The sequence below is a fragment of the Aedes albopictus genome, chromosome 1 (genome assembly GCF_035046485.1).
Source record: "Aedes albopictus strain Foshan chromosome 1, AalbF5, whole genome shotgun sequence".
Classification (NCBI taxonomy): Eukaryota; Metazoa; Arthropoda; class Insecta; order Diptera; family Culicidae; genus Aedes; species Aedes albopictus.
In genome coordinates this window covers 232,936,549-232,964,296 of record NC_085136.1, presented here as the reverse complement: position 1 = coordinate 232,964,296, position 27,748 = coordinate 232,936,549, and the positions used below count along the sequence as shown (strand labels likewise).

Below are 27,748 nucleotides of genomic sequence, written 5' to 3'. Positions count from 1 at the left end.
TGCTCCTTCCCAAATGGTCCCAGACCCTACTACTAATGGTGAGCGACAGACTGTCTCAGTGGAATTAGTTTACTGTGCAGTTAATTATTACCTAAATTACAATTCATTAAAAACTTACAATGTATTGTTCGTGCAGTTGAAAATCGGAATTTTTGACACGCGAAAATCGATTTTTCTCCTAAACCGTGTGTCGGACGTACGTCGGGCACAGTGCGCTGGATAGAGGGCCAGGTCCGCTGTCCAGCGCACTACGTCCGACGTTAGGTTTAACGTATGGATTTTGAGAAAATTCGATTGTCGGGTGTGGGGAAACTTCGGGTTTCAACCGCGATGACAATAGTATCCGTTCACGAAACAGACAGATTTCCCAACGGCAGTGCAGTTCCTACCAGGCTCACTGATTGAACAACACTGCCTAATCAATTGTACATAGGCAGCGCCTGCACTTGTAGTTCTCAGTGTTGCCAGTTTCACTAAGCATCATACGTACTACATCTGTACGCAGAAGTAACCATGTTCCATCCATTTTTCACAACGACGCACCACCCAAAACCTCTCGTTGGGTTTACGACCAGGCAAACTGGGAAACTCATCCAAATTGTATCGAAGAATCGCTGGACACAGTCGAACCACAAAACATGTCCGATCAAGTAAACATTACCAATGCTGCGGCTGGAATACTGCGCGGCTATTCCGAAGACGTGCCCTTGTATGGTTGTCGCCTGGAATTAAGAAAGCCCGTGAAAGCAAAGATGATACCCTGCTTGGATATGCATTCGAAATGCGAAACTCCACAGTTGGAACAAATTCCTGGACAGCATTAACGATCAACAAACTTCTACTGAACTATGGAACAAGGTGAACTCTGGAAACGGTAAGTGCAAAATGAATGTACTGGCAATCGGTCATCGAGGTACCATCACACGTGAACCGAGCATTGTAGCAAACGTCTTCGTAGATTATTTCGCTGATCTCTCAGCAATCTAGCGGTACAACAACCCGTTTATCCGCGCAAATAATGTTTCAACGGGTTCTATCAATCAGCTTCTAAGTTCCCGCCAACAACAACCACGAAATCAAAAACCCATTCTCTTTTATGGAATTGGACTAAGCTATTAGTAAAGGTAAAGGCAATCAGGCTTCCCAAAAGTACCGCATCATGATAGCATTTTGATGGCTGTCACACTCTTATTCCCATGACAGCCTTGTGAATGCATGGTTCATGACAGCCCACAGAATAAAACTCATGCGACGTACAACATCACTGTCGGGAACTGCTCAAGTGCTCACATCGTCTGTTTTCGCTGTGCGTTCGCTCGCCGATGACAACCTCGGCTCTCACCCAAAGCGTCTCTCGTTGGGTGTACACGAAGTGACGAAAATCGCTGCGCTCGGCCCGAGCATTTTACTTCTGTTGAACGTGTCGAGTATCGTGGTATATCCCACGCTCAAAATTTTCGACGCATTTAATGTATTATGTATTTTTTTTTTCAAATAGAGAATATGTACTGGTAAGTCTTGTTCTAGTAGAGTATTTTGCATAGCATTATTTTTTATTGGCATGTGAAATGCACTGCCATGTTTTCAATATAAAAGAGAGTTTAATCTCACATCAGTGGTATATTTTAGTCAGATTACAAATTTGAAATACGCTGGAACAAACTTCTTTCCGCCCCTGGGGCATCTTGTGAAAAGCATATCATGTTTGTAAAAAAATATTTATTGAGCACATATTTTGTGAATAACTTTTAGCGTTAAGCCATGTGCTCCCGTGACAGTCCATGACACCCTTTAGGCACCCTACACACTACTCAAACCGTTTGACCAACATTGGCACCGCCCCCTGGTTGGTCGAACCTGCGAATGTTTCTGCAACCGTATGACAAACTGCCAAATCGTGTTGCACCAACATGTCACTTTGGTTGCACCAACATCATCCCCCATTTGAAATCGCACTGTGTTTGTGCAACAACACTACACACGGTACGATTGGTTCGTCAAACATTGACTCCGCCCACCGTTGGTTTGAGTAAAATCAAACTGGTTTGATTTTTGCCGACCAAACCGTCAACCGTCAAATCGGTTTGACGAACTGCCAAATCGGTTCGTCAAGCAGCATCACACACGGTCAAACACAGCACCAACTCAACCACCAACCTGGGGGCGGAGAATAGAGTTAACAAACTATACACCGAAGATATTTTCCGTATAACTATTATGTGTGAAACTACATATTTTTTTGCAATTTGACATCACCTTTAAAAAGTATGTTTGCAAACATAAAATCTATAAAACTGCCCGCATATAAAAATTATGACTATCAATAAATGAAATTTATTAAGGTGATGAATAAAAATTATGTGTGGGATTTTTTAAAAATTATGTATGCGTAGTCTATAACAATTATGAGTAAATTTCAAATAAAAGCAAAACCATCAAAAAAAGAAAAAAACAATGTTTTTGTTTCAGGTTAAGTCAAGGATTTAATAAACTTTTAATCTTAATGAGTGAAAACATTATTGTAGGGGGATTAGGGGCATAATGGACACCCGGGGCGAAATGGACACCCCTGTTTTTGACGAAACCGTTGATTTTTATGTAAAACTTTCAATGCATAAGTGTAAAGGAACATGTCATTGTTCTATTTTTCACAAGTACCCTTTATATTCCTTCAAAATAACCAAAATATCATTGAAATTGAAGTATGTTTTTCATATGGTGGATTTCTTATAATTTCGAAGCAGCGCAAATAAGGTATTACGAGTGATTGAGTGTGTCCACCATACAAACAAGTGAATTGTTAGCTTATCTACATGTATACTAGATTTAGCAATGGATGAAGTATTATATTTTTGATCAGAACACACTGAAAATAGCAATTTCAATGTTGTAGTCTATTCGGGGCGAAATGAACACTGGCAATTATGAATGGATGTACGTGCGTTGCATACTGTTAGGCGTTTTAGAGAGTTTGAAAATATTCAATCCGATTGTTTTAGCCTAAAATTTATTTAATTAACTTTGAAGTTATGTAAACTCATCTAAGATGGAGTATTATATCTGTGGTATTGATCTCCGTTGGCAAATTACTTAACTGGTCGATATACTCAAAGATACAGCATAAAATATGCAGGGGTGTCCATTATGCCCCGATGGGTGTCCATTTCGCCCCGTACCTTTGCTGCTAGCCCCAAAAAACACACGGTTTTCAATTCATTATTTCTTCACAATAATGACATTCTACCAGCTGTAAATGATTGAAATACTTAGGAAACAAGTTAAAGTTGCAAGCCAACTGATAATATGTTAAGTTTTTGTCTGTTATACAGGCCTAACATACTCATTTGCTTAGGGTGTCCATTATGCCCCTAATCCCCCTATTTGCACGCCACAGTGACCGATCGACGGATTTCCATAATAATCTTCATTCTTCCATTGGCCCAGGCCGGTTGTTGCGAGATGGGGCCTCCGTCTGCGCTTGCTGAAACTCGTCACTGTGGATTTGTCGTCGTGTCGCGGCCGGGAATTCTTGATAGATCCTGAGTGACATCTCTCACCATCGCGGATTCCCTTGAATAACGTCTGATTTCCCTGGTCGTCATCATCATCCGTGGGGGTGCCAGAGGTAGATTCGGGTTCTATTTTCGTTGGCGGTTCAACTTCCGTCTCGCTTGTTGTTGATTCGTCTTGGCCGCACTGCAGTCTAAGACGAACGCCATCCGGGGCCATCCTTGACTCTTGTATTATCACCGGGAACGCACAACTGGTCTTGAAATAACGAAAGGGTCCATTACCGAAGCCGTCTGGATCTACTTCTAGATGCTTGAATCGCTGAAGAATTTTTCATGTCCTCCTGCCTCCTAGCCTGCCTCTTAATATGGTGCAACTGAAATTGATGAAAAATAAAGATTTTAACAGATATTTTATGGAAAAAATAAATAATATAAAAGATACATACCTTCACTCAACTCAGCAGAAGACTCTCCGACGCTTTCGATTGGCGCGAACACTGACGTCGTTTTGGTCCTGAATCAAAGCGGGCAAACTTTAAATTCATAGGTGGATACACATAATTTTTAACTAGAGCAGGATAACTTTACTTTTTATGTTTGCTCACTTATAAATTAAATCAATTTGATAATAAGTGTTATGGTTCACCGCATAAGAAGGAATACAATCGTTATGATATTTATGTTAGCACATTTAAAAGTAACTTCTGCGAAGTCTTATAAATTGGAAAGGTTCAACATACATAAACATTACGTTTGGAATTTTATCAGTGTAGAGGACGAATGTCGCTGGCGTCGCTGCCAAAACATCTCTTGCTGGCAGAGATAGGCCGGGCTATAAGTGTCAAAGCGAAAAAGTATGCAGTTTGACAGATAGATACCCGACATGTTTGCGAACGAGAACAGAGGGAACAGCAGCGACATTCGTCCTCTATAGTTTATTAACTCTATTGGGCGGAGCGACAGCCGGCTTGGTTAGCCGAAGATTGTCTTCGCCATGTGGCCAACAATCACGTATGTGGCAACCCTAATCCTACCTAATGCATCTGACAGGAGCCAACATCTATCGTGTATCCACAATGGAATCCATTGTGGATACACAAATGTTTACATACTAGATGTTGGATTCTTAAAAATGGCGGCCTCGCACCCTGGTGCCAACAATACTCACGACGTTTCCCACTCGGCTCGATACGACTCGAGTATGCAACTGTCAGGCAAGCAGCCGAAGCAGCGGCTGTTTCAATACATCTTTCGCTCATGCGTGTGTGTGCTGTTGGCGATACATTTCTCACTGATGGTGTTGCACACGGTAACGAGGGATGGTCTGCACACGTAAGAGAGTGTCGATTCAGCCTTGCGCGGGCTGTTGCGAGAAGGCTGTACATTTGGAGAGCCTGAAGGCAATTCAGCTGATTCTGATAAAAGATTGGGTATCCCATGTTAAAAAAACTCACCGAAAGTCAGACGTATTCTTCTGAAACTATATTAAGGTGACTCCCTGTATCACTCCTATTTCAGCACTTCTTTTTCGATTCTTATTTCTAACAATCATCGAGCGCAACAGTAGTGGTGTTGCCTTTTTACATTTGTTCTATAAACAAAAATAACACCTCTTTGTCTCGCTTTCACCAATGTAAACATTTCAAGATTATTAATAATTTAAAAGCAATTCAAGCAGTAGACTACTCTGTTTTGCTAAATAACAATGAAACATATCTCAATATTACGAAAAACACCGAATTTTATGTGTAATAAGCTAGAAATGATCGAATACTCATAGTATGCTCTTCCGCTGTTGATGTTTGCAAGCAGCAGCAGTGTTGGCGGACAGTGCGGAGGAGATTTCACAAATAAAAATTATTTACTTTTATTACTATCATATGTGATTCAAAGTACAACAATAATCATTCGGAGAATAGTTTTCGACCTTACGACGTAAAATCGATAAATTTGAGTTGACCTTTTCAATGATTTTGATTGATTTTATTGATGAATTGGCCCGCAAGATCGACATCACTGCGTTCAATGATCGATGATTGTGCGCCGGACGGCACCGTCGCGTCGCGCTGCTGCCGTCGTCGTTGTACTGTGGTGGGTGGTAAACATTGCCATCGAACTATTGGTGCGGTTGATACAAATTTGAATAATTTTCAAGTTTGAGTGAAAATATTTCTTTGTGGTATAGATAGTTCGAAAAAGAATTTTATTTGGAATAGTGTGTTCTATATTTCTTTTCAAAATATCTTGCGTGAAGTGGAGAATTTTAGAGAAAAGGTAAGCGTCGATTTTTTTACGTAAATGTATTAGTGCAATATTGTGTAAAGTTGAATTTGGGTGATGATTCGGAAGAAGCCATTTTGTGATGACACAAGAAAAGGCCTTAAACTAGAATGGACTAACAGCATCCTAATGCAAGCTAATGTCTAATAGTACCGATATCGAAAAGCAAATGTCCATCAAGCGAACCAAATAACTTTCGCCCGATATCATTTGCATCCTGTGTATCGAAAGTTCTCGAGAAACTATCGCTCTACCGTAGCCACAGAGGAAACCGGAGTTCCACAAGGTTCCGTCATAGCTGGCACCTTGTTTTTAGCAGCAATGAATGGTATCTTTGAAAAACTTGCGAAAGGGATTTACATTTTTGTGTACGCGAACGACATTGTACTTGTTATCGCCCACCACCCGGTCACCATACGCGGAAACGTTATTCCATAAAAAAATCCCTTGTCAAAAAGGAATCATGCAGAGTTTCAAACATGCTGTTCAATAAACTGGCAGAATAATTTCCGCTATTGCGCAATGTGCAGAAGTGCTGTTAGTTTCTTGGAAAAGACAAGTCATTGCGACACGGAGGTCGGAGAAGCTAATGGACTTCTAAGAACGGTAGCCAACCAAACTCTTCCTCCAGTTGAAGAGACCTACTGTACCGTTGCCAGAGGTTGTCGATCTCCAGCACCCAAACTTGACCTCGCGATAGCAAGACATTTCAAGGCCGGCGATAACACGGCATCTTTAAGTAACTAAGTACCGATATCATACGCAAAGATACAAAGATACGCAAAGGAGTAGACGTCAACATTAGTCACCGACTTTCGGATATATGCTCCGTATTTTCTGCAGATGCTATGGCAGTGTTTTGGGTTGCTTCGTAGCCATCCAAAAGACACCGGTAGTTGTTTAGTCGGACTCGGCCAGCGTAATACAAGCACTCAACTCTTCCTGTTCCCAACATCCATGGATTCTGGCAACCCAGGCAATCCTCGTGAATAATAATAACATCACGTTTATTTGGATCGCGGGGCATTGATCTGATGGGATAAATACCATTGAATTTTTCATTTTTCCATATAAACGATGACCCACTCTACACTGAACGGAAACCCCCGCCCAAGATCGACTGAGAGGCGATACGATCGCGCCCCTTAACGATATTCGGTCGGAAACCGTATGGTCCACCGACCGAATGATGTCATCCTAAAACCGGATGACAGTGATATGAAAATGGAATGTCGACCATATGGTCGAGCAACTTTGTTTTTAGCGATTGATAAAAATCGTATCTCCGCTAGCCTTTTAAATAATGATGTGTGCTAATCCAGGGTGCCCTCGCGAACACCCTTTCCAAAAATATGGCACGTCCAGAAATTGGACACGTAACTTAAAATCGTCAATGTCGCGGGTACAACGAACAAGGAACTTGTTAGGCCTGGAACACATAGCGTCCGTTCCGTTGAGGTTTGCGTTTTTTTGACAGTTTTCCCATGGGAAATGTGTCAAACTACTGTCACGTACACGCAAACGTATGCATTGTGTGGGGCACTTTACGCTATCGATGAATAAATTTGGTGCATCTGTGTTGCCTTCGCTCTGCAACTAATATTCATTCACATAGCGTGCGTCGACTCTTACGCGAATAAGATGGTCGTCATCCGCTTTTTAGGATGATTGCCGTATGACTAATTCGTCATTCGAAAACACGATTTTGGTAACTTGGACTGGATGGTCGGACAAATCAGTCGATTTCGGGATGGGATTTTCGTTCAGTGTAGTGTGCATCTTTCCCTTTAGAGTAAAGATACATTTAAGCCCCGAGACCTGACAGCAATCAAGCTGATCACAAGGTTGTGCCTTTGTCTAGGAACTGACCGATAGGTACATAAGGGTTTAAAGACCAAAAGGTTCTTTTGAAAGACACGGACTCGAACCCGCGCTCCTCAGCACGATGCGACTAAAGGCTTGGTAGCCTTAGCCGCACGACCACGAAGCCTCAAGGCTTCGTACGGATCACACAAGAGTTTCCCACGACACGGCTGGTGGACCTAACTTCCACAAACAATGTGATCTTTCAGAGTTCCCAACTCCGTAGCACACTTCATTAGTAGCTCCTCTCCTCTTCTTGGCGTAACGTCCTCACTGGGACAAAGCCTGCTTCTCAGCTTAGTGTTCAATGAGCACTTCCACAGTTTTTAACTGAGAGCTTCCTCTGCCAATGACCATTTTGCATGTGTATATCGTGTGGCAGGCACGAAGATACTCTATGCCCAAGGAAGTCAAGGAAATTTCCTTTTACGAAAAGATCCTGGACCAACCGGGAATCGAACCCGTCACCCTCAGCATGGTCATGCTGAATACCCGTGCGTTTACCACCTCGGCTATATGGGCCCTTCATTAGTAGCTATCCCATCCCAAATGTGATGACCTTCGCAAGCTCTACAACATTAGATCCAACCAAGATACACTATGAAACAACGCAGCAAACGAGGCAGCAACAAAGACGCTGAGCTGTTTCACCATATTTAGACTGCTACGCTGACTCACATTAGTACAACGTTGATGATCCACGCCTGAATTATGGTGCTGATTACAGAGTACGACAAAAGTATTACAACAACCCGATGAAGAGCAAATATTGTTGAATATTTGAATATTTTGAATATTGTTTTATATGATGTACTTACTGCCCATAGGATTCATTATGATCTCTCTTTTCTCAAAGAGATGAACCAGACCAAGGCTGAAAGTCTCTATAATAAAGCGAATTGAATTGTTCGCTATTGGTTAAAAATATCGTAATTTGTCGATCGTTGATAAATAAAAAGAAGACAAACCCACCCGAAAAAACGCTGAGACAAATCAGCAATATCGCCGGGGCCCGTGGCGTAGTGGTTACACGTTTGCTTCATAAGCAGATGGTCATGGGTTCGATCCCAGCCCCGGCACTTTCGTCAGTTGCTCTTTCCCCCTGAGAGCAGCTGACACTGACCCTCTTCTGAGCCCCATGGCTCAAACGAACTCGGATACTTGGACATCGGCGAACGGCAAACCATAATGGACCCCCAATCGGACTGGAAACAGAAACAACAAACAGCCACACATCAACATCCTCGAGCTCATCATTCTACCATGATAGGTAAGAAAGTGAAAGCAAAAATATGGTTCCTTTGTGATGGGGTAAACTTACTTTGACGCAGCAGCAGAAGTAGCTGATTTTGTGGCAGCCGATGTTTTGCCCGTGGCCACAGGTGCTGTAGATAGTAGCGATAGCTTGCTCAAGCACGGGAAATCCCCTTCCTCTACGGTTACCCGATCCGGATTTGCAGCAGCCAATGCATCGCGAATTTTCGGTGGCGGACGAAGGATTGTTCCACGGCGCTGGTCACGTTCCTTGGTCGAATTCTTCGACAAAGTTCTCAATGGTCCTCCACCACAGCCTGCACGTTGTAGATCACTAAAGAAAAGAAAGAAAAAACATTACCTTAACGTTTGACCATTACTGGTTAAATAACTGTAAAAATCCGGAAATTTATAACAGCTTTCCTAGGGCGGCGTCCACAAATTACGTAACGCTCTAGGGGGAGGGGGGGAGTACGGCAGAGCGTTACGGCCCATACAAAAAATTTAGGATTTTCATACAAAAAAGCGTTACGGTGGGGGAGGGGGGGGGTCGAAAAATCTCGATTTTAGCGTTACGTAATAAATGGATGCTGCCTAGTATCAGTCTAAGATTGTTTGAAGGAGTGGATCAACAACTCACGTACTATTTTTTCCGAACATGTTAGGTTTTAACTGGGTTTTTTTAACTATTGCGTATACGTATAATACTGAAAAATGTTGCATGAATTGTTAGTCTAAAATTCCCATTTTCATTTCTATGTTGTAGCATTTGGTGTAGCAATGATAGCGGAAGTCAAGCTTATGGCGAAACTGGAAGCATTTCCTCATTTTTTTGGTTTTTGATTTTTCATAAAATAACGAAGCAATATTTTCAAAATCGGTTTTCGTGCACATGGAGAGTATGGATCAAGGTATCTCCTGATTTTTTTTCCAGGTAGATATTTTTTTTCGTTTTTGCAGAAACCATTTTTTTGTGAAATTTTGTTTAAAAATGGTTTCTGCCAAAACGAAAAACATTTTCCATCCGGAAAAAAAATCTGGAGATACCTTGATCCATACTCTCCATGTGCACGAAAACCGATCGTTGTTTTATAAAAAATCAAAACCCAAAAAGTAAGGAATTCGATCCAGTTTCGCCTTAAGTCTGAACCACACAAGCGTCATGGAGAGTGTTGGTACCGTTGGTACATACTTGGCAATATTAGGGTTATTCGACTGCAAAGCGTTCATATCCTTACACTGAAGAAAGTGACTTGACGTGGGCTGCAAAACGGTGAGTCGAAAAGGAGAGCGTCCAACATAGCTCTGATCTGGTCCTCACAAGTTCCTACCTCATGCTTCCACGGGTCAAGCGATGACAAAGACCGCCAGCTAAGAGTTGTGTGCTTAGCTGGTAGTGCAGCCGGGGCACTGTTGTCCTTCTGACTTCGTTCTGACTTCGTCTGTTCACCAAGAAAGTGCGGCTCAAACAGCGTCTGTTGTGGCATCCAGCGGCCGAGTAAGAACCGCTGTACCACGCCCAGCTAGATCCAAGGTGGTAGCCCCGTCAGCGTGGTCGTCCCAGTGTTGGTTGGGACGTTAAACAGAACTTGCACGATGGCCCTCCGGCGAGACAGGAGTGTTGGCGTAGGCCCAATAAGCCACCCGTAAAAATCCCCATTGCGAAAAACATAGGAGAAAATACGACTCGATACAATCGGCAAAGGGCCCATATAGCCGAGGCGGTAAACGCACGGGTATTCAGCATGACCATGCTGAGGGTGACGGGTTCGATTCCCGGTTGGTCCAGGATCTTTTCGTAAAAGGAAATTTCCTTGACTTCCTTGGGCATAGAGTATCTTCGTGCCTGCCACACGATATACGAATGCAAAATGGTCATTGGCAGAGGAAGCTCTCAGTTAATAACTGTGGAAGTGCTCATAGAACACTAAGCTGAGAAGCAGGCTTTGTCCCAGTGAGGACGTTACGCCAAGAAGAGGAGAGGACAATCGGCAAAGACCCACGCGACGAAATAAGAACTACGATTGGAAACTTGGAACATAGAATTGCAAGTCACTAGGTTTCGCAGGATGTAATAGGATAATCTACGACGAACTACATCCCCGCAACTTCGACATCGTGGCGTTGCAGGAACTTTGTTGGACTGGACAGAAAGTGTGGAAAAGCGGGCATCGAGCGGCTACCTTCTACCAAAGCTGTGGCACCACCAATGAACTGGGAACAGGATTTATAGTGTTGGGAGAGATGCGACAGATCACTACTTAGTCGCTGTATGCATGAGCTCAAAACATTCGACAGTTATCACCACGCGTCGAAGTCGAACGCCGCGGCTCACATCGAGCAACTTCGTAACGTAGAAGTGGCTCAAGACTACGCGCAGCAGTTAGCAGTGGCCCTACCAACGGAAAAGCAGCTTGGCGCAGCTACACTTGAAGATGGCTGGAGGGACATCCGAACCGCCATAGGTAGTACCTCGGCTACAGCACTAGGCTTCGCGACTCCGAATCACAGAAACGACTGGTACGACGGCGGATGTGAACAGTTGAAAAACGAGCAGAATGCAGCATGGGCAAGGATGCTGCAACACCGTACGAGAGCGAATGAGACACGTTACAGACAGGCGCGGAACAGGCAGAACTCAGTCTTCCGGATAAAGAAGCGCCAGCAGGAAAAACGAGATCGCGAAGCGATGGAAGAGCTGTACCGCGCAAAGGACACACGAAAGTTCTACGAAAAGCTGAACCGCTCGCGCAGAGGCTTTGTGCCACAAGCCGACATGTGCCGAATTAATCACGGGAATATTCTCACGAGCGAGCGTGAGGTGGTCGAGAGGTGGCGGCAGCAGTACGATGAGCACCTCTATGGTGACGTTGCAAGCACCGTACTCCTAGATCTGTTACCGCACCGGACGAAAGATTTCCAGCCCCTAACCTCCAAGAGATTGAAGAGGAGGTTAGCCGGTTGAAAAACAACAAAGCCGCTGGAGCAGACCTACCAACCAACTACCAAGTGAGTTACTACAACACGGTGGAGAAGCACTGGTGAGAGCACTACACTGGGTCATTACCACGATTTGGGAGGATGAAGTATTACCGGAGGAGTGGATGGAAGGTATCGTGTGTCCCATCTACAAAAAGGGCGACAAGTTGGATTGCGGGAACTGTCGCGCGATCACACTACTGAGCGCTGCCTACAAGATACTCTCTCAAATTTTATGCCGCCGATTGGGAGAGTGTTCGTGAGTTTGCCATCACACGAAATTAACAATCTACAAAACGCTTATTAAACCGGTAGTCCCCTATAGGCACGAAGTATGGACCCTACGTGCAGAGGACCACCGCGCCCTTGGATTTTTCGAACGGAAGGTGCTGCGTATCATCTACGGCGGAGTGTAGATGGAAGACGGGACTTGGAGAAGGCGAATGAACAACGAGCTGCATCAGCTGCTGAGAGAACCAACCATCGTCCACACCGCGAAAATCGGGAGGCTACGGTGGACGGGTCACGTCATCAGGATGTCGGATAGCAACCCGACTAAAATGGTTCTCGAGTCATCCGACCGGTACAAGAAGACGTGGTACGCAGCGAGCTAGATGGGTCGACCAAGTGAAGAACGATCTGCGGACCCTTTGCAGAGTGCGGAACTGGAGACACTCAGGACACTGACCGGTAAGGTAAGTAAAAAATCTAATGTTTACAAAAGTGTTACATTCAGCTACTCTAGCCATGACTGCAAAGCACTTGTGGCATATGCCTAAAATTAAAGCTTCCTGGAAGATACAGTATTGTCCAAATATTGACAAAATTTAAACGCGTTTTATTAGAAAACAATAGCGTTATGTTGCAAGAAATGGAGAAAACAACAACACTGTTGTCCAAAGTTTTGCTCAAACAGCATCAAATTAGGCAAGGAATCATAATACCCACGCTTTTTGCTTTTTGCTTACTGTCGACGCAGTAAGGAAGAATTTGTCGTTACTTTGACGTTGGACCGTCACTTGAAATATAACGATAAAAATCCGAAAATCGACAGTTTTCCTAGGGCTAAGATTGTTTGCAAGAGTTGGGCCAATAACTTATCCACTATTTTTATCGATGTGTAACTTATCCACTATTTGTTAGATGTTTATTGGAGTTTACACAACTAGAAAAGTGGTTGCTATTTTGGGCACTCCGTTATATGCTAGGTCTTCCATGAACTTCCGCGAGTTAATGCCTTCAGATCTACAAGCGTACTCAATGGATTATTCTTACATGACTGATATGATGCAACATGCTACAGATCCATGGAGCATGGTTCCGTAGAGAACTACTTTCAAAAGATGATCTAGGTGCTCCAAGAACTCCCACGAGTAAAGGCATTAAGGTCTATAAACGTAATCAATGGTTTTTTGTTACATTACTGATACGTTGTAACATCCTTTCCGTCTGCTGGTTGTGGGGAGGCAGAGGTGCTCTCGGTCATTAGTAGCAACAGCCAGTACACTCTAACTAACATTCCTTTCCCTTCCCAACTGACTATAAGGACGTGGCCGGCGCCCTTATTGATAAAAAATGTATGAGCTGCTTAAATTGCACTTTGAGAATAAGTGGAGTGTCCCAGTCCTTATTCATTTGGATCTCAGTGCAATCGGTACCAGCTCAGATCAATCACGGAGGAGCAACCATTGACATGAATATAGTCAGATTTGATCGAAAAGTATGTTCAAAATGGGTATTAGTAGCGTGACGTTACAACGTTGTAACGTCACGTTACCAGTCTTCCCAAACGAACACCGAACTCGCCAAGTACTGCTGTATTCAAACTCCGCTTGTACTCCGACTCGGTGTTTAAACCGCAACACACAAACCTGTACCCAAACGTGTACTTCTGTTCAAAGTTCGTTTTAAACACAAGTACGAACATATGTACAGTACACGTGTACCGTGCGAAACGAAGTGGGAAGCGATCATGCAAAAAAAGAACTTTCTCGAACGACGATTGACAGTTCGGCACCACTCGTTTACCAATCGGAAAGCCGCTTCGGGTTTCATTCTCGGTTTGCGTTCGGTTCGATTTTCGTTTCGTACTGCGGTACGTACACAAGTTTTGTACTTGAGTACTCTTCGGTACGGAGTACGCTATCATACACGGGTACTCCGATGCTTGGCGTTTGATGTTCAACACAAGTGCGAGAAAACGTACCAAAGTTGAACATGAGTTGCGTTCGCTACTAATTCTTATTTTGAACATGCTTTTCTAATTGAAACTAAATGAAACCGTAACGTGGGTAGATCACCTTAGAATGGTGCGTTGCGGTGTAAGATCTACCAAATCAAATTTTGATCTTGATATTTACCGTATTTTTAAATATTCCAAGATCAAAGTTTGATGCTCTTTTCCTTGTGTTTTGTAGTATTTGTGTTTCAATGTACTGCTAATTAACATTTTATTTCAGCAGGATTCAGGTAAATGTATCGTATGATATAAATAATATTTTAAAAATATGTAACTGTGGCGAGCGTATCACTAATATGTAGCTTATTTGACGTACGATGTTAATATTATTTTATATTTCAGATTATCAACCGAAGAATCTAGTAATTCAACCAAACCAGGATGAATTGGGCAGTCAACTGATTCGAAGCAGTCTGACAATGGTGTGCCTGAACGTTAACCAAGCGTATCCTTTGGAGTTTACCCTTCCCCTAACAACACCCAAATTCCCGTGACACCTAGGCCTGAGAGATCGTAGAGTTGTCTACATTTTTCATAGGTGTCCAAAATTAACCATCCTTTCCCATTCCTCAGCAGTCGCAAGGACGTGGCCAGGACAGTGCTCGACCATTGGAGGATTGCGTCAGTCTTGTCTAAGAGTCAGAGATTAGTCCCAAATCTTTGTGCTTTGGTGCTTTGGACGGGAAGGAGGCAACCCTCATAACAGCGGTCTAGGACTGAACCACCTACGAATTTGTGCGACTCGCTTAATGCTAATGCTAATGCTAATGCTCCGTTATAGTGCATATAATGGCCGTCCCTTTGATATAAGAGTAATATTTTAATGATTAACTTATGGGGTAAACTTACATTGATGGAATGGTAGCAGCAACAGCGGTACCTCGTTCCATAGCAGTCGATATTGTAGCACCCGTGGCCGCAGCTGCTGCAGCGGCATTGGCGGCAACTGTAACCGCTTCTGACGTAGCCGCTGGCGGTCCATTGGCGTGGAACGCCGCATCATCATAAACTTCCTTCGCTTCACCATTTGACTCAGAACTGTTGTCCAGGATGTCATACAATCGGATCATAGGCTTGTTCGGATCCTTCTTTATTATATACTTGCCATCCTTTTGTTTCATGCAACTGTCGAGCATGTACCGTAGAATACTGGTTTCGTTCACAGTCAACTCCGTATTATCATGTTTTGTCATGGACAGGTGATTCCCAATCTTTTCAATAAATATATCCCACGAATAGTTCGATCGCGCACCGCACATACTCGTGGCCAAAATGGCGCCCGTCGTATAAACGTTTCCGTGGCTCTTGGGCACCGGACGAATGACCGGACCGTCATTAGTCGTCACGGTGTGAAAGATTCTGTCCACACGCTGGAGAGGCCTCTTGTTCTGGACGCGATCCGTGATATCCTTGCCTATTCCGACGTTTGGTAGCGATGGCTTGCTCAACCGCGAGAAATCCTTATTCTCCTCTACGGTTATCCGGTCCGAGCAAACAGCGTTTGGTGCATCGCTAACCTTCGAAGGCGGACGGGTGCTCCATTTACGGGTTGTGTTATGGTGCTGGTTGCCTCTCTTGGTAGCATTCTTAGACATTGTTTTATTCCACGAGCCCGCACGTCCTTGATCCCTGAAACAGAAAAAAAAACGATTACGTTGACGTTAGAGCGTTCATCTTTTCTTTTCGGAAGGTCACTAGCCCATTGCGGACCACAGACGCATCTGGTGTTCGTGATGAAGTTGCAAAAATATGACCCAGTGCATTAACATTATGCAATATGCATATACAACATTTCAACCCTTATGTGGTCGGCAGGGTACCCAATTTTGAAGTGAGGAAAGGCAGGGGGAGAGGCTTCTGATTTTTTTTATTACGTGGAATGTCGGCAGGGTACCCGGGTACCCATGAAAATGAGATTGATCATAACTCCGTCAATTGTCAACCGATTTTAGACATCTTTGGCTCATTTAACTCAGAAACTTATTATCTATCGAAAAAATATTTAGTTGGACCCCAAGCAGCACATTTTGTTGCAGTTAAGTGGTTGTAGCTTGAATGTAACAAATCTGAAAAAATATTTATGATCAATGCAACGCACAACTATACAATTATGTAACCCAAAAAGCGCAAAATTTGGCATCGAATGTAACTTCGAATGAAGTTGCAAGAGATGTTTTTGTGCAACCTATATGAAACTCAACTTGTCACACATCGGTCACAATGAAACTAGAAGTAGTCACTGTGTTGTCACGCTGAATCATTTCAGTAATTTTCATGAAAAACAAATCATGTTTCAACGCAACAAATTCTACTATAGATTTTAACACTTAATTGTTACAAAAGTATGGATTGTAACACAAATATTGCTCAAGCCTAATTGGCATGTGGCATCTCATTGAAGGTAAAACAGACCTATTTTATTCATAATTAAAAAAAGATTCATAACTCAGAGCATACAATTTTACATGCAAATAAAATTTTGTGGTGAAATTGACCATTGTGCTTTCGGAAAATCCACGCGCCCTAGAAATTTTAGTTAATTTGAAATTGTTTTCATTGCATTTGATATGATTGTGAACTGTCATTGTATTTTGAATTTTGGAAAAACAACCTCGGTCATGGTCTTGAAAGCGTGATCCCATAAAATTATGCTAAACTCAAATAACATTGTCAATTGGTTGTCAAGATAACCCTTTTGTAAGTCGAAGCGTTATTTAAAAATGTTCCCGTTTAAAATCATCGCCATATGCGTACTACAGTATGTTTACACTACCGGAAAAATGTCTGAAAATACCGAAAATGCAGATGTTTGAAAAGTGTATGATATCAGCCATTCCATAGAAAACGATATAGTCATGGTTTTGTTTTTTTGAGGGTGACAAATTTTCAGATACATACATACATACATACATACATTTATTTGTTCCACATCATTAAGACAAGACATAATCAACAATAGTACGCCACAATACTCGGTTTGTGGCTGCCGCTCTCCATCCTCGGTCGCGCCCAATGCTCGCCAAGTCACGCTCCACCTGGTCCGCCCATCGTGCTCTCTGCGCTCCACGCCTTCTTGTGCCAACCGGATCCGTTGCAAACACCAGCTTTGCAGGGTTGTTGTCCGGCATTCTTGCAACATGCCCTGCCCACCGTATCCTTCCAGCTTTGGCCACCTTCTGGATGCTGGGTTCGCCGTAAAGTGCAGCTAGCTCGTGGTTCATCCTTCTCCGCCACACACCGTTCTCCTGCACACCGCCGAAGATCGTTCTTAGCACGCGTCGCTCGAAAACTCCGAGTGCTTGTAGGTCCTCCTCGAGCATGGTCCATGTCTCGTGCCCGTAGAGGATTACCGGTCTTATTAACGTTTTGTACATGGTGCATTTGGTGCGTGGGTGAATCTTTTTCGACCGCAGTTTCTTCTGGAGCCCGTAGTAGGCCCGACTTCCGCTGATGATGCGCCTCCGAATTTCACGGCTCACGTTGTTGTCAGCCGTCAGTAAGGATCCGAGGTAGACGAATTCCTCCACCACCTCGAAAGTATCCCCGTCTATCGTAACATTACTACCCAGACGGATCCGGTCGTGTTCGGTTCCGCCTACCAGCATGTACTTTGTTTTTGAGGCATTCACCACCAGTCCGACCTTTGCTGCTTCGCGTTTCAGGCGGGTGTACAGTTCTGCCACCGTTCCAAATGTTCTAGCGATAATGTCCATGTCGTCCGCAAAGCACACAAATTGACCGGATTTTGTGAAAATCGTTCCCCGGCTGTTGAGCCCGGCTCGTCGCATCACACCTTCCAGCGCGATGTTGAAGAGTAGACATGAGAGTCCGTCACCTTGTCGCAGTCCCCGGTGAGATACGAATGAACTAGATAGTTCACCCGAAACCCTTACGCAGTTTTGCACACCGTCCATCGTTGCTTTAATCAGTCTAGTCAGCTTCCCAGGAAAGCCGTTTTCGTCCATGATTCTCCATAGCTCTGCGCGGTCGATACTATCGTATGCCGCTTTGAAGTCGATGAACAGGTGGTGCGTTGGGACCTGGTATTCACGGCATTTCTGGAGGATTTGCCGTACGGTAAAGATCTGGTCCGTTGTCGACCGGCCGTCGATGAAGCCGGCTTGATAACTTCCCACGAACTAATTTGTTTTAGGTGACAGACGACGGAAGATGATCTGGGATAGCACTTTGTAGGCAGCATTCAAAATAGTGATCGCCCTGAAGTTCTCACACTCCAAATGGTCGCCTTTCTTGTGAATGGGGCAGATTACCCCTTCCTTCCACTCCTCCGGTAGCTGTTCGGTTTCCCAGATCCTGACTATCAGCCGATGCAGACAGGTGGCCAACTTTTCTGGGCCCATCTTGATGAGTTCAGCTGCGATACCATCCTTACCAGCTGCTTTGTTGGTTTTGAGCTGGTGAATGGCATCCTTAACTTCCCTCAGCGTGGGAGTTGGTTCATTTCCGTCCTCCGCTGCACTGGCGTCGTCGTTCCTTCCGTTGCCGTGGGCTCCCGTGCCTACGTTCTCCACGCCGTTCAGGTGCTGATCGAAGTGCTGCTTCCACCTTTCGATCACCTCACGTCCGTCCGTCAAGAGGCCTCCGTCTTTATCCCTGCATATTTCGGCTCGCGGCACGAAGCCGTTGCGGGATGCGTTGAGCTTCTGATAGAACTTCCGTGTTTCTTGGGAACGGCACAGCAGTTCCATTTCTTCACACTCCGCTTCTTCCAGGCGGCGCTTTTTCTCCCGAAAGAGGCGGGTCTGCTGTTTCCGCTTCTGTTTGTAACGTTCCACGTTCTGTCGGGTCCCTTGCTGCAGCATTACCGCCCTCGCTGCGTTCTTCTCCTCCAAAACCGTTCTGCACTCTTCGTCGAACCATTCGTTTCGTCGATTCCGTTCCACGTACCCGATGGTGCTCTCGGCTGCGTCGTTGATGGCTGCTTTCACTGTACTCCAGCAGTCCTCTAGAGGGGCCTCATCGAGCTCGCCCTCGTCTGGCAACGCGGCTTCGAGATTCTGCGCGTATGCTGAGGCGACATCCGGTTGCTTCAGTCGCTCTAGGTTGTACCGTGGCGGTCGCCGGTACCGTACATTGTTGATGACGGAGAGTTTTGGGCGCAGTTTGACCATCACCAGATAGTGGTCGGAGTCGATGTTGGCGCCACGATAGGTCCTGACGTCGATAATGTCGGAGAAGTGCCGTCCGTCAATCAGAACGTGGTCGATTTGAGATTCCGTCTGCTGTGGTGATCTCCAGGTGTAACGATAAGGGAGGCTGTGTTGGAAAAAGGTGCTACGTATGGCCATATTTTTGGAGGCGGCGAAATCAATGAGTCGTAGGCCGTTTTCGTTCGTTTGCTGGTGGGCGCTAAACTTACCAATCGTCGGTCTGAATTCCTCCTCCTGGCCTACCTGAGCGTTCAAATCTCCTATGATGATCTTGACGTCGTGGCTTGGGCAGCGGTCGTACTCGCGTTCGAGCTGCGCGTAAAATGCGTCCTTGTCATCATCAGTACTTCCGGAGTGTGGGCTGTGCACGTTTATTATGCTGAAGTTGAAAAATCGGCCCTTGATCCTCAACCTGCACATTCTTTCGTCGATCGGCCACCAACCGATCACGCGCCTCTGCATATCACCCATCACGATGAAAGCTGTTCCCAGCTCGCGTGTGTTGCCGCAGCTCTGGTAGATGGTATGATTACCTCTAAACGTTCGCACCATGGATCCTGTCCAACACACCTCCTGCAGCGCTACGATGCCGAACCCGCGGTCCTTCAGTAGATCGGCGAGTATGCGGGTGCTCCCAATGAAGTTGAGAGATCGGCAGTTCCACGTACCGAGTTTCCAATCGCAAGTCCTTTTTGTTCGCTGGGGTCGTTGCCGTTGGTCTCGGTTCGTATTATTCTGTTGCTGATTTTCCGTTACAATGGGTTTTTACGGCTGGCTCGTAGGGCCTGACACCAACCCCCTACTTTCCGGAGGACCATAGTGCACAGTTGAGCTTAGAGTCCTTCCCTGGCACTCGGACGTAGATCAGCCGCCCCTAACATGGGGATCAGACGCTGTTGTGAGCCGCTCCTCCTGGAGAACAGACGCTCAGGTTTGCCGAAGCAAACCCCCCCTTCCCTGTCAGCCTACGACCAAAGGTCCCACCGGGGTTGGTTACCCGATCTTCCCTAAGGTTGCTCATAGTTTCCGGCCGGTACCGCGTGGAGGTAGGGATAGGAGTTGCTGGGCAGAGGCTAGTGGATCACAATGGGATCTGAATTGCGCAGCATACCCAGCCTTTACCATTTTCAGATAAAGTGGTCCTAAAAATCAAGGTTTTGGAAACTAAAAATATTCAAAAAACACCAGTTGATCGGTTTTAAGCTTCTTTTTACAAGAAACAAATTACAAAAGTTATTGAATTGTAGTTTTAAGGAAAAATACGTTGAAATTGTGTTTAGGTGCACAAAAATGGAATTATTTTAGTTTTTTTTCACGTTTTCATGGTCTCGGAACCAAAGGGGTATACTGGTTTAATATTTTAATCAGAAAATTCAGGAAATTTGGCGCAACATATCAAAAAATCAGAGATGCATCATACATCAGGTATGTTCTTTTTTTAAATTATGAGATATGATTTTATGAAATTTTTGGTAAAAATATAGAACCAGGGTACGTACCCCTTTGGTCCCGAGACCATGTAAACGTGAAAAACAAATAAATTTGCATTTTAATAAAATTTGGCTTCATTAACCGTCATGTGTCCGACAAATTTTTTGCTTTTTTTCTGCACCATGTTTTTTAATGGGAACTGGGTACCCGGGTACCCTGTCGGCCACATAAGGGTTAACGTATTTCAAGCGTTTTTTTTTGTTATATTGGACTTGTAACTTTACCAATTTTTGCAAAAAACTGTGATGAAACTAAAAACTAGCTATAGCGAATAATTTCCAATAGACTATTAAATATGATGTCAAACATAGGGGACACATCCCAAACCTATGATATAAATTTCAATATTTTGCAAAGACAAAAAATATATTACAACCTATTTATCCAAATAACTCTTATAATTTAGGGGGTTAGAAGCAGAGGGGTGTAAGTGACAAAAACCCACTTTCGAGTAAATGAGGTTTAAAGTTTTTGACCAAATTTCATCCCATACAAAATGTATGGAGTTTCAAAATCAACCCAATTTTCTCTGATTTATTGTATTTTTTTCAATCATCGTAGAAACATCTTAAAAAAGTTCCTGAAAGCTTGAAATCTGAAGAATTTTATTATATGCTCAGCTCAAAATCGACAAAATGGTCACTTACACCCCTTTGATTCTGGGCCCCTCAATTTATATCGAAATTGTACGTTTTATTAAAAAACTCATGAAATTCAAAGATACTATTAATTTTGCCCCCAAAGCTTGGCTATAGCAAAGTTACTTCTCGCACATATATTGATAAAAACGTGTCTTCTCTTATATTCTTTCAGTTAAATATAACACTGATAACACATTTTTACTTAATTTTTGTTGTCTTTGTCGAATTTATATCAGTTTTTAAATTATTTGAAAATTAAAAAAAAAACATGTGGAAAAATAGTTTCAGCCTGCACTGTGCATATTGCATATCAGTTACATTCGGGATACACAGAAATATACTATGGTACTATAACTAATTGGAAACTTTTTGAAATTGTTTTCTTGTAACTTCTTCACAATCCCTTTACGTTACGTTGAAACAAACACTTGTTTTTACTTTTAGAAGTTGTTGCAAATTAGGTTACACGAAATCCGCAATGTGACAAATTCAGTTTCGAATCAACTACTTCCCGCATAATCACTAACTGTAAATGCATCATTTTCCATACTGTCGGTGACTATTAACAATTGTCATCTAACCATCTCTTAAACTGTCAGAGATAACAGTAACATAACCATACCATGTACAGATTTGCCAGTTTGACAAATGGTAATCCGTCAAATTACAGTATGTGGAATAGGCGGTTAAGATAGGTTACCATAAAAAATGGCTCGTTTTCCCGAACAAATTTTTCGCAAAACAGTGAAGGATATGGTTAGTTTACTATTCAGTTTTTCAAACAATTCACTGTACTGCAAAGGGTTAGAGATCAGTTGAACAATAAATCTTGAAGAAAACGAATAATGTATGTGTTATTATTGATTTATGGTCGTCTATAGTATTTTAAACGTATGGTAAATGGTTCTGCTGTATTTAAACCATTAAAATGAAAAGTCAGTTATGCGTTTACCGAACATTTATTTTTTATTTAATAAACATTTATCTTCAATTTCAGTCACAAACAGCAACTTTTTTAGAATATCCGGTAGCACCTCGGGTAGCTCCTACAACGACCTTTATGGCCCTTCATCCGATGGGGACGAATTTTCCATAACAAGTTTGCCTAGAACAGGACGAATTCTTCCAATGCCCTTTTACGGAATCCCTCGCAGACGCACAGCGTTATACGGCTCATGTTGTTGAACTCAAAGCAAGTTCGCGAATTCTGTAAAATAAGTTTCATGTGATGAGTTTTACCAGCGGAAACAGAACATAATTAATATGCAAAACTTACCCCTATTTAATCTATACCGCTCCAGGTGTTCCAAGCTGTTTTCCGCAATAAATTATCGTTTTGTTTTTCGCTCAGCTCGCGATGACCACACGAAAGGTTTTTTTTATTTTTCTACAAAGCTATGCAGACTGCAAAGTTCAATCGTTACAAATACCAATATTTGCAACTATTCGTCAAACTGTTGAATTTAAGTGTCATACAGTGCAATACATATGTGTAAGTGAAATGTGCAAATAAAATCACAAACCATATGAGAAATGGCTATTCCATATTGCCAACATGTCCAATGAGTTTTCATCGCTATAATATTTGACAATTTTTGCACATTATGATATACTGTTACAACTTGGTATGGGTTGAGTAAACCATTCCTTATGATCTCGGAGCATTCGATCACAGTTTACAACAGAAAAGCACCTGATCATGATATAGTTACATTAACATATAGAGGAGACGTACGGTTTAGAGTTTAATACAAACTGTAATTCTCTATGCGGGTTCTTATAGCGAGTTTTGTTGCAGTGTAACCATTTTGGACAGATGCTGTTTGTTGTGTTCTGGGATAGTGGTGAAACGAAAACAAACACGCAGTGCACCTTCATGTACTTTTTAACAAAACTATCGCTTGTCCTCCGTTTTCAAGTGCAGTGAATCGCCAAAATGTCGTTTTGTGTCGTTCAAACGCGGAAAACAAAAAAATCACTACCATCGATGTCGGTGGTACCTGCAAATTGGGTTGAGGAAAAATTTGTGTACTGGCCGCCTCGGAATCTAATAAGCCTGTCGCGAAATGAAGACTCGATGCCGGACAAACTTACCTGGATACGACAAAAATGCAAGTTGTTGAGCCGTGCTCAAACATTCGAACAAGCAGAGGAGGCCATGAATATGCTGGAAAAAGTTACTGACAGCGAAGATGCAGCTCAGATGAATCTCGGTACCAGAGCAACACCAGCAAAGAAACAGGCAAAGTTCAAATCTAAGAGTTATCAATTGGTGAGTTACTTGCATAAAAAAAATGATATTTTATTTAAAAAAAAACTTATCACCCTAGGCTCCACCAGCAGCTGTGCATTCCAGATCCACTCTCGATAGCGTTTCAGTAGCATCATCCAAGGAGAATGATTGTTTACCGATAATCCCACGTACATCCCATGCGTCTGCATCTCAACCGTTGCATGTGAGGCCTATCATGGAGGAAGAATGCACAACGACTCCCGGCAGTGTAAGTTATGTTGCTCTTTCTGAATATGCACCGAAAGCTGTTCCGTCTCGACTGCGAATTCATGGAACAAATTCCGAAGAGCCTCATCATGAGATTGTACCGTCCAACATGACTGCTTTCCCCGTCAAATTGCTACCGATTCCACGCTATCAAAAATCATGCAGCACTACAGATCCTGAACCCAACAATGATCAATCATTGCATGCATCTGCCCAAAACAATGGACCAGCACCAAGTGGCAACCAAAGCAGATTGCAAATTATCTCCGTTGCTTCGGTTGACAGGGTAGCCTCTAGAGAGGTGGTGCATCCATTCGTAAGTTTCGCTATTTTCATCTGTAATCACCAGAATAATGACTTTTCAATTCTCCCAACAGGAAAACATGTCATCTCGTATTGTTCAACCAATCATACCGAGCTCTTCGATTATCGGCACTGTAAATGCGCAACAAGATTCTACGGTTGTATCAGCACGAACGAATCATGGTTTGAATGTGAATGCCACAGCGGATAATAGTGTGCTTCCTACGGCTGGCACCCCTCAAAGCAAGAGAAATTCCACTTCTTACGTTATCTCCGGGTCACACGCTTCGACTCCTGCTCCCCATCATAATCAAGCACCGCATGCTGAAATCAAAAACTACGCGAATTCTGAAAATTCGGTGAGTATTACTTTGAAAGTGCTATGCATGATTGTTTTATGTTCTGATTCTTTCCATCTACATGAGTCTACGATGAAACATGAGCTTGTACTTATTATGTCTTTTTGGTTTTCTAGGCTCCACATCAACTCACTGTTCCCATTGTCATGGGAAGTGACGGAAAGCAGTACGCTCAACTTGATGGATGTTATTATCCAATCACGGAAAACAGCAACGAAACAGTTTACGAACCGATGTCACCTATTATCAAACAAGATGAAGTAGACCTGGGCGTTGATGACGACTTGAATATGTCTGATTCCGCTCAAGCGTTGGATGAGCCTGACTGTTCGACTATTTCTTCTGAGCTGCGCAAGATCAACGAAAGATTGGGTGTTGTTGAACAGAACTTGTCCATGCTAACAACCGAGGTGCGCAAGATCAGTGAACGAATGGGGGCCCAGGAAGGACTGATGAGCCGGTTGACAGAATTCATGGCCAACTTCAATAAGCTTATGTCAACAAAGCAATCCATTGATGTCTCGAATCGCTATGAAGAGGACTTCTCCGAATTTGACAACATGCAGATCATTGATTCCGACCAAGCCTTCAGGACATTCGAACAAGGCTTAGGAAACTCCAATTATTCTGGAAAATTTTTCCGATACCTGCACTCCATCTACAGTCTGAACGGAAAACGCGATAGTGGACCGTTGTTCCGTACTATTATCAGGAAGTTTCTTGCTCCAAACGTTTTCCTCCCATATTCATGGATGGGCAATAAGAGGACGAAACCGGGAACGACAAGTGATTCTGGACAAAACCAAAACTTCCAAGAATCATTTCCAAACTTCATCAGGTTGATGCACCAAGTATTGCAAGCGGCTGACTGCTCTAGTACTCGCGAGCAAAATGAAATCTTGTTTAAAAATTTGTTGCTATACAAAATGTTAGAAGCAAAGCGTTTTGAAGGTGGCAATGGAGAACGTCGTGCGTCATCATCGAGAAAGCATCCCAAAAAGCAAAAAGCGGAAAACCAAGTTTCCGAAGACCTGAACCTTATTGAGCCCTCTGAGAAACCATCTCCGGTCGTAGAAGAATTGCTTATGGAGCAAAGTGATTCCAGTGACAACAGCGGAGAATCAACAGAGTGAAGGATTACAATACGAATGTGGATGAACTTCAGAACATCAGAGTACTTTAAAGATCGAATGAAAATTTGAACTGTGAATTTTAATGTGAATATTTGGAATAAAAAGCACGAACAAGTGACAACATGATTTATTCGACTTACATACTGTTTATTTTAAGGATATTCTTACAAATTACGTTTGTCTAATTGTGTGTATCAACGGGAAGAAAACTGACCTTGGAAGGGATTCGTCTTGACAATCGATTTTGACCATTTTGCTGAAAATGTCTGATGATTTTACGGACAGTACAGAAGCGTATTTTAGATTTGTACCGTAAATTTGCAACGATGATGATAAAACGGGTTTTTTAAACAAATCAAAGAGGTCGCACAATGGTTGTCCTATCAAACAAATTGTGTCCGCTGTAGTGTTATGAACAATACAATCAACTGACAATACTTTGAAACTTTTAGTTAGGATCCACTTATCTACAACTTTCTGTGTATCTATGCAAAAGTCACCAAAGTCAATAAACGAGTAAGCATTTGAATCGTCCGCTAACTCGAGGGTTGATAATCGGTCCGAAATATTTTTCTTTGGTAATTTTGATTTTAAAAGCGGTTGCTGATGAGGTTTACAGTTTTTTGATTTTTGATTAGATGTATGTCCCTGCATTTCGCAAATTCTTCTAGCAACTTGTGAAAGTGGCAAATTTCCGCTACGAATCAGACGTTTCAAGGTGTACAGTTTTGATTCGAACGGGTAAGCATCAAAAGTGTCGAGAGGACCAAATCTCTCAACATCGTCAACTAAATGAGCCAAGCTATGTACATTACTGCAAAACAGCTGCTCTCCGTACAAAATCTTTATCCCGTCGAGAAAATCAGTGATTAGACAGCGTGCAATTTTGTAGTTTCCAGGGTTTTGGTCATGTCTAGCACAAATTTGAATGGCGCAAAAGAAATTCAAAAAATGATCAATAATTTCGTCAGACATGAATGATTTCTTGAGCACAACCACACTTAAGTACAACAAAAAAGTTCTCAGCTTTGTACCTTTCCATCGAGGAAGATGTTCCAAACCACGAACTGAACGTTGGAACTCTCTTGGTAGTTTGATTGTTTTTAGGAAGTTGGAGATATGCTCAGTTTGCTTGGCAGACCATTTTGCTTTGTAATTGTTGAGAGTGCCAGACTTCCAACCGTTCAAAAATCGTTTGGTAATTCCTAAGTCAATAAGATGTAATGAATCTCCGATAGGGAAATCTTTCACCATATCAAGATTACGAATCGTTTCCAAAATGCTATCAAACTTGTGATGTCCTTCGTATACTCTACCGCGAAAATCTGAATCGTTTCTCAAAGCAGCTGTTATTTCAGGGAAAATCATGGTTTTGAATCCGTAAGAATACTCTCCTTCTGTTACACACTTCAAACAGGAATTGTAACCATTATGACCGATGACACCTAAGAAGATAATAAACATAAGGAAATATTATTGGAGATGATAACCAATTCACAATATGTATTATCACTAGCCTCGTAGCATTGATCGTGCTGGTGTATCGCAGATGAAGCATCGAAGCGTCATGATAATCTCCTGCTGATTTATGATGAGTCCATTTTCAAGTACTTCGTTTAAGTCTGATACAAACGGGGACAGAAATGCATTCACGTCTTTAGGTTTTGCTGTAAGAATGATAAATTCAATAAAAACTATAACATGAACCAGAAGCAATAACTAATTACATGCTCCACAAAAAACCCCTACTACTAAAGGAGTCATAGTCCTTCGAAGCTCATGAATGTTGACAAGAATCGGCCAAAACGATGTTGTTGAACTTTTGAACGTTGGCAATCCATCTATGTTAACGTTCAGCGATAATTTGGATGGTAGTTTGTCGTATGAGGAGAGTGTATCGTTCAAAACTTTGCGAAGACCGTAATGCCAATACTCTCCTCCGACACTTATATCAGCCGAAGTGTTGGTGTTACGAGGAGTACCCACCAATGTTCTAGCATCTTTGGGTAGGACATTGTCTGCA

At 42.9% G+C, this 27,748-nt stretch overlaps 2 protein-coding genes across 2 annotated transcripts in view; one reads left to right on the top strand and one right to left on the bottom strand.

Annotated features, from left to right (window-relative positions):
- LOC109425383 (uncharacterized) overlaps positions 1 to 27,748 on the bottom strand; it is a 74,041-nt gene that overhangs the window by 11,394 nt on the left and 34,899 nt on the right. Inside the window, exon 4 of the mRNA XM_062846423.1 lies at positions 8,977 to 9,243. Within this exon, the coding sequence (XP_062702407.1) occupies positions 8,977 to 9,243 (267 nt within the window). The remainder of the gene's footprint in view (positions 1 to 8,976; positions 9,244 to 27,748) is intronic.
- On the top strand, positions 23,397 to 25,844 carry LOC134286955 (uncharacterized). The gene is made up of 4 exons (XM_062848668.1): positions 23,397 to 23,702; positions 23,761 to 24,246; positions 24,308 to 24,592; positions 24,709 to 25,844. Exons 1-4 carry the CDS (start codon positions 23,418 to 23,420, stop codon positions 25,723 to 25,725), a joined length of 2,073 nt encoding a protein of 690 aa, XP_062704652.1. The 5' UTR covers positions 23,397 to 23,417; the 3' UTR covers positions 25,726 to 25,844.

Excerpts from the sequence above, each read along its gene's own strand:
- LOC134286955 (XM_062848668.1), top strand. The coding sequence starts at position 23,418 with ATGTCGGTGGTACCTGCAAATTGGGTTGAGGAAAAATTTGTGTACTGG. Across the intron at positions 23,703-23,760 it reads AATCTAAGAGTTATCAATTG|GCTCCACCAGCAGCTGTGCA; the intron begins GTGAGTTACTTG and ends TTATCACCCTAG. Across the intron at positions 24,593-24,708 it reads ACGCGAATTCTGAAAATTCG|GCTCCACATCAACTCACTGT; the intron begins GTGAGTATTACT and ends TTGGTTTTCTAG.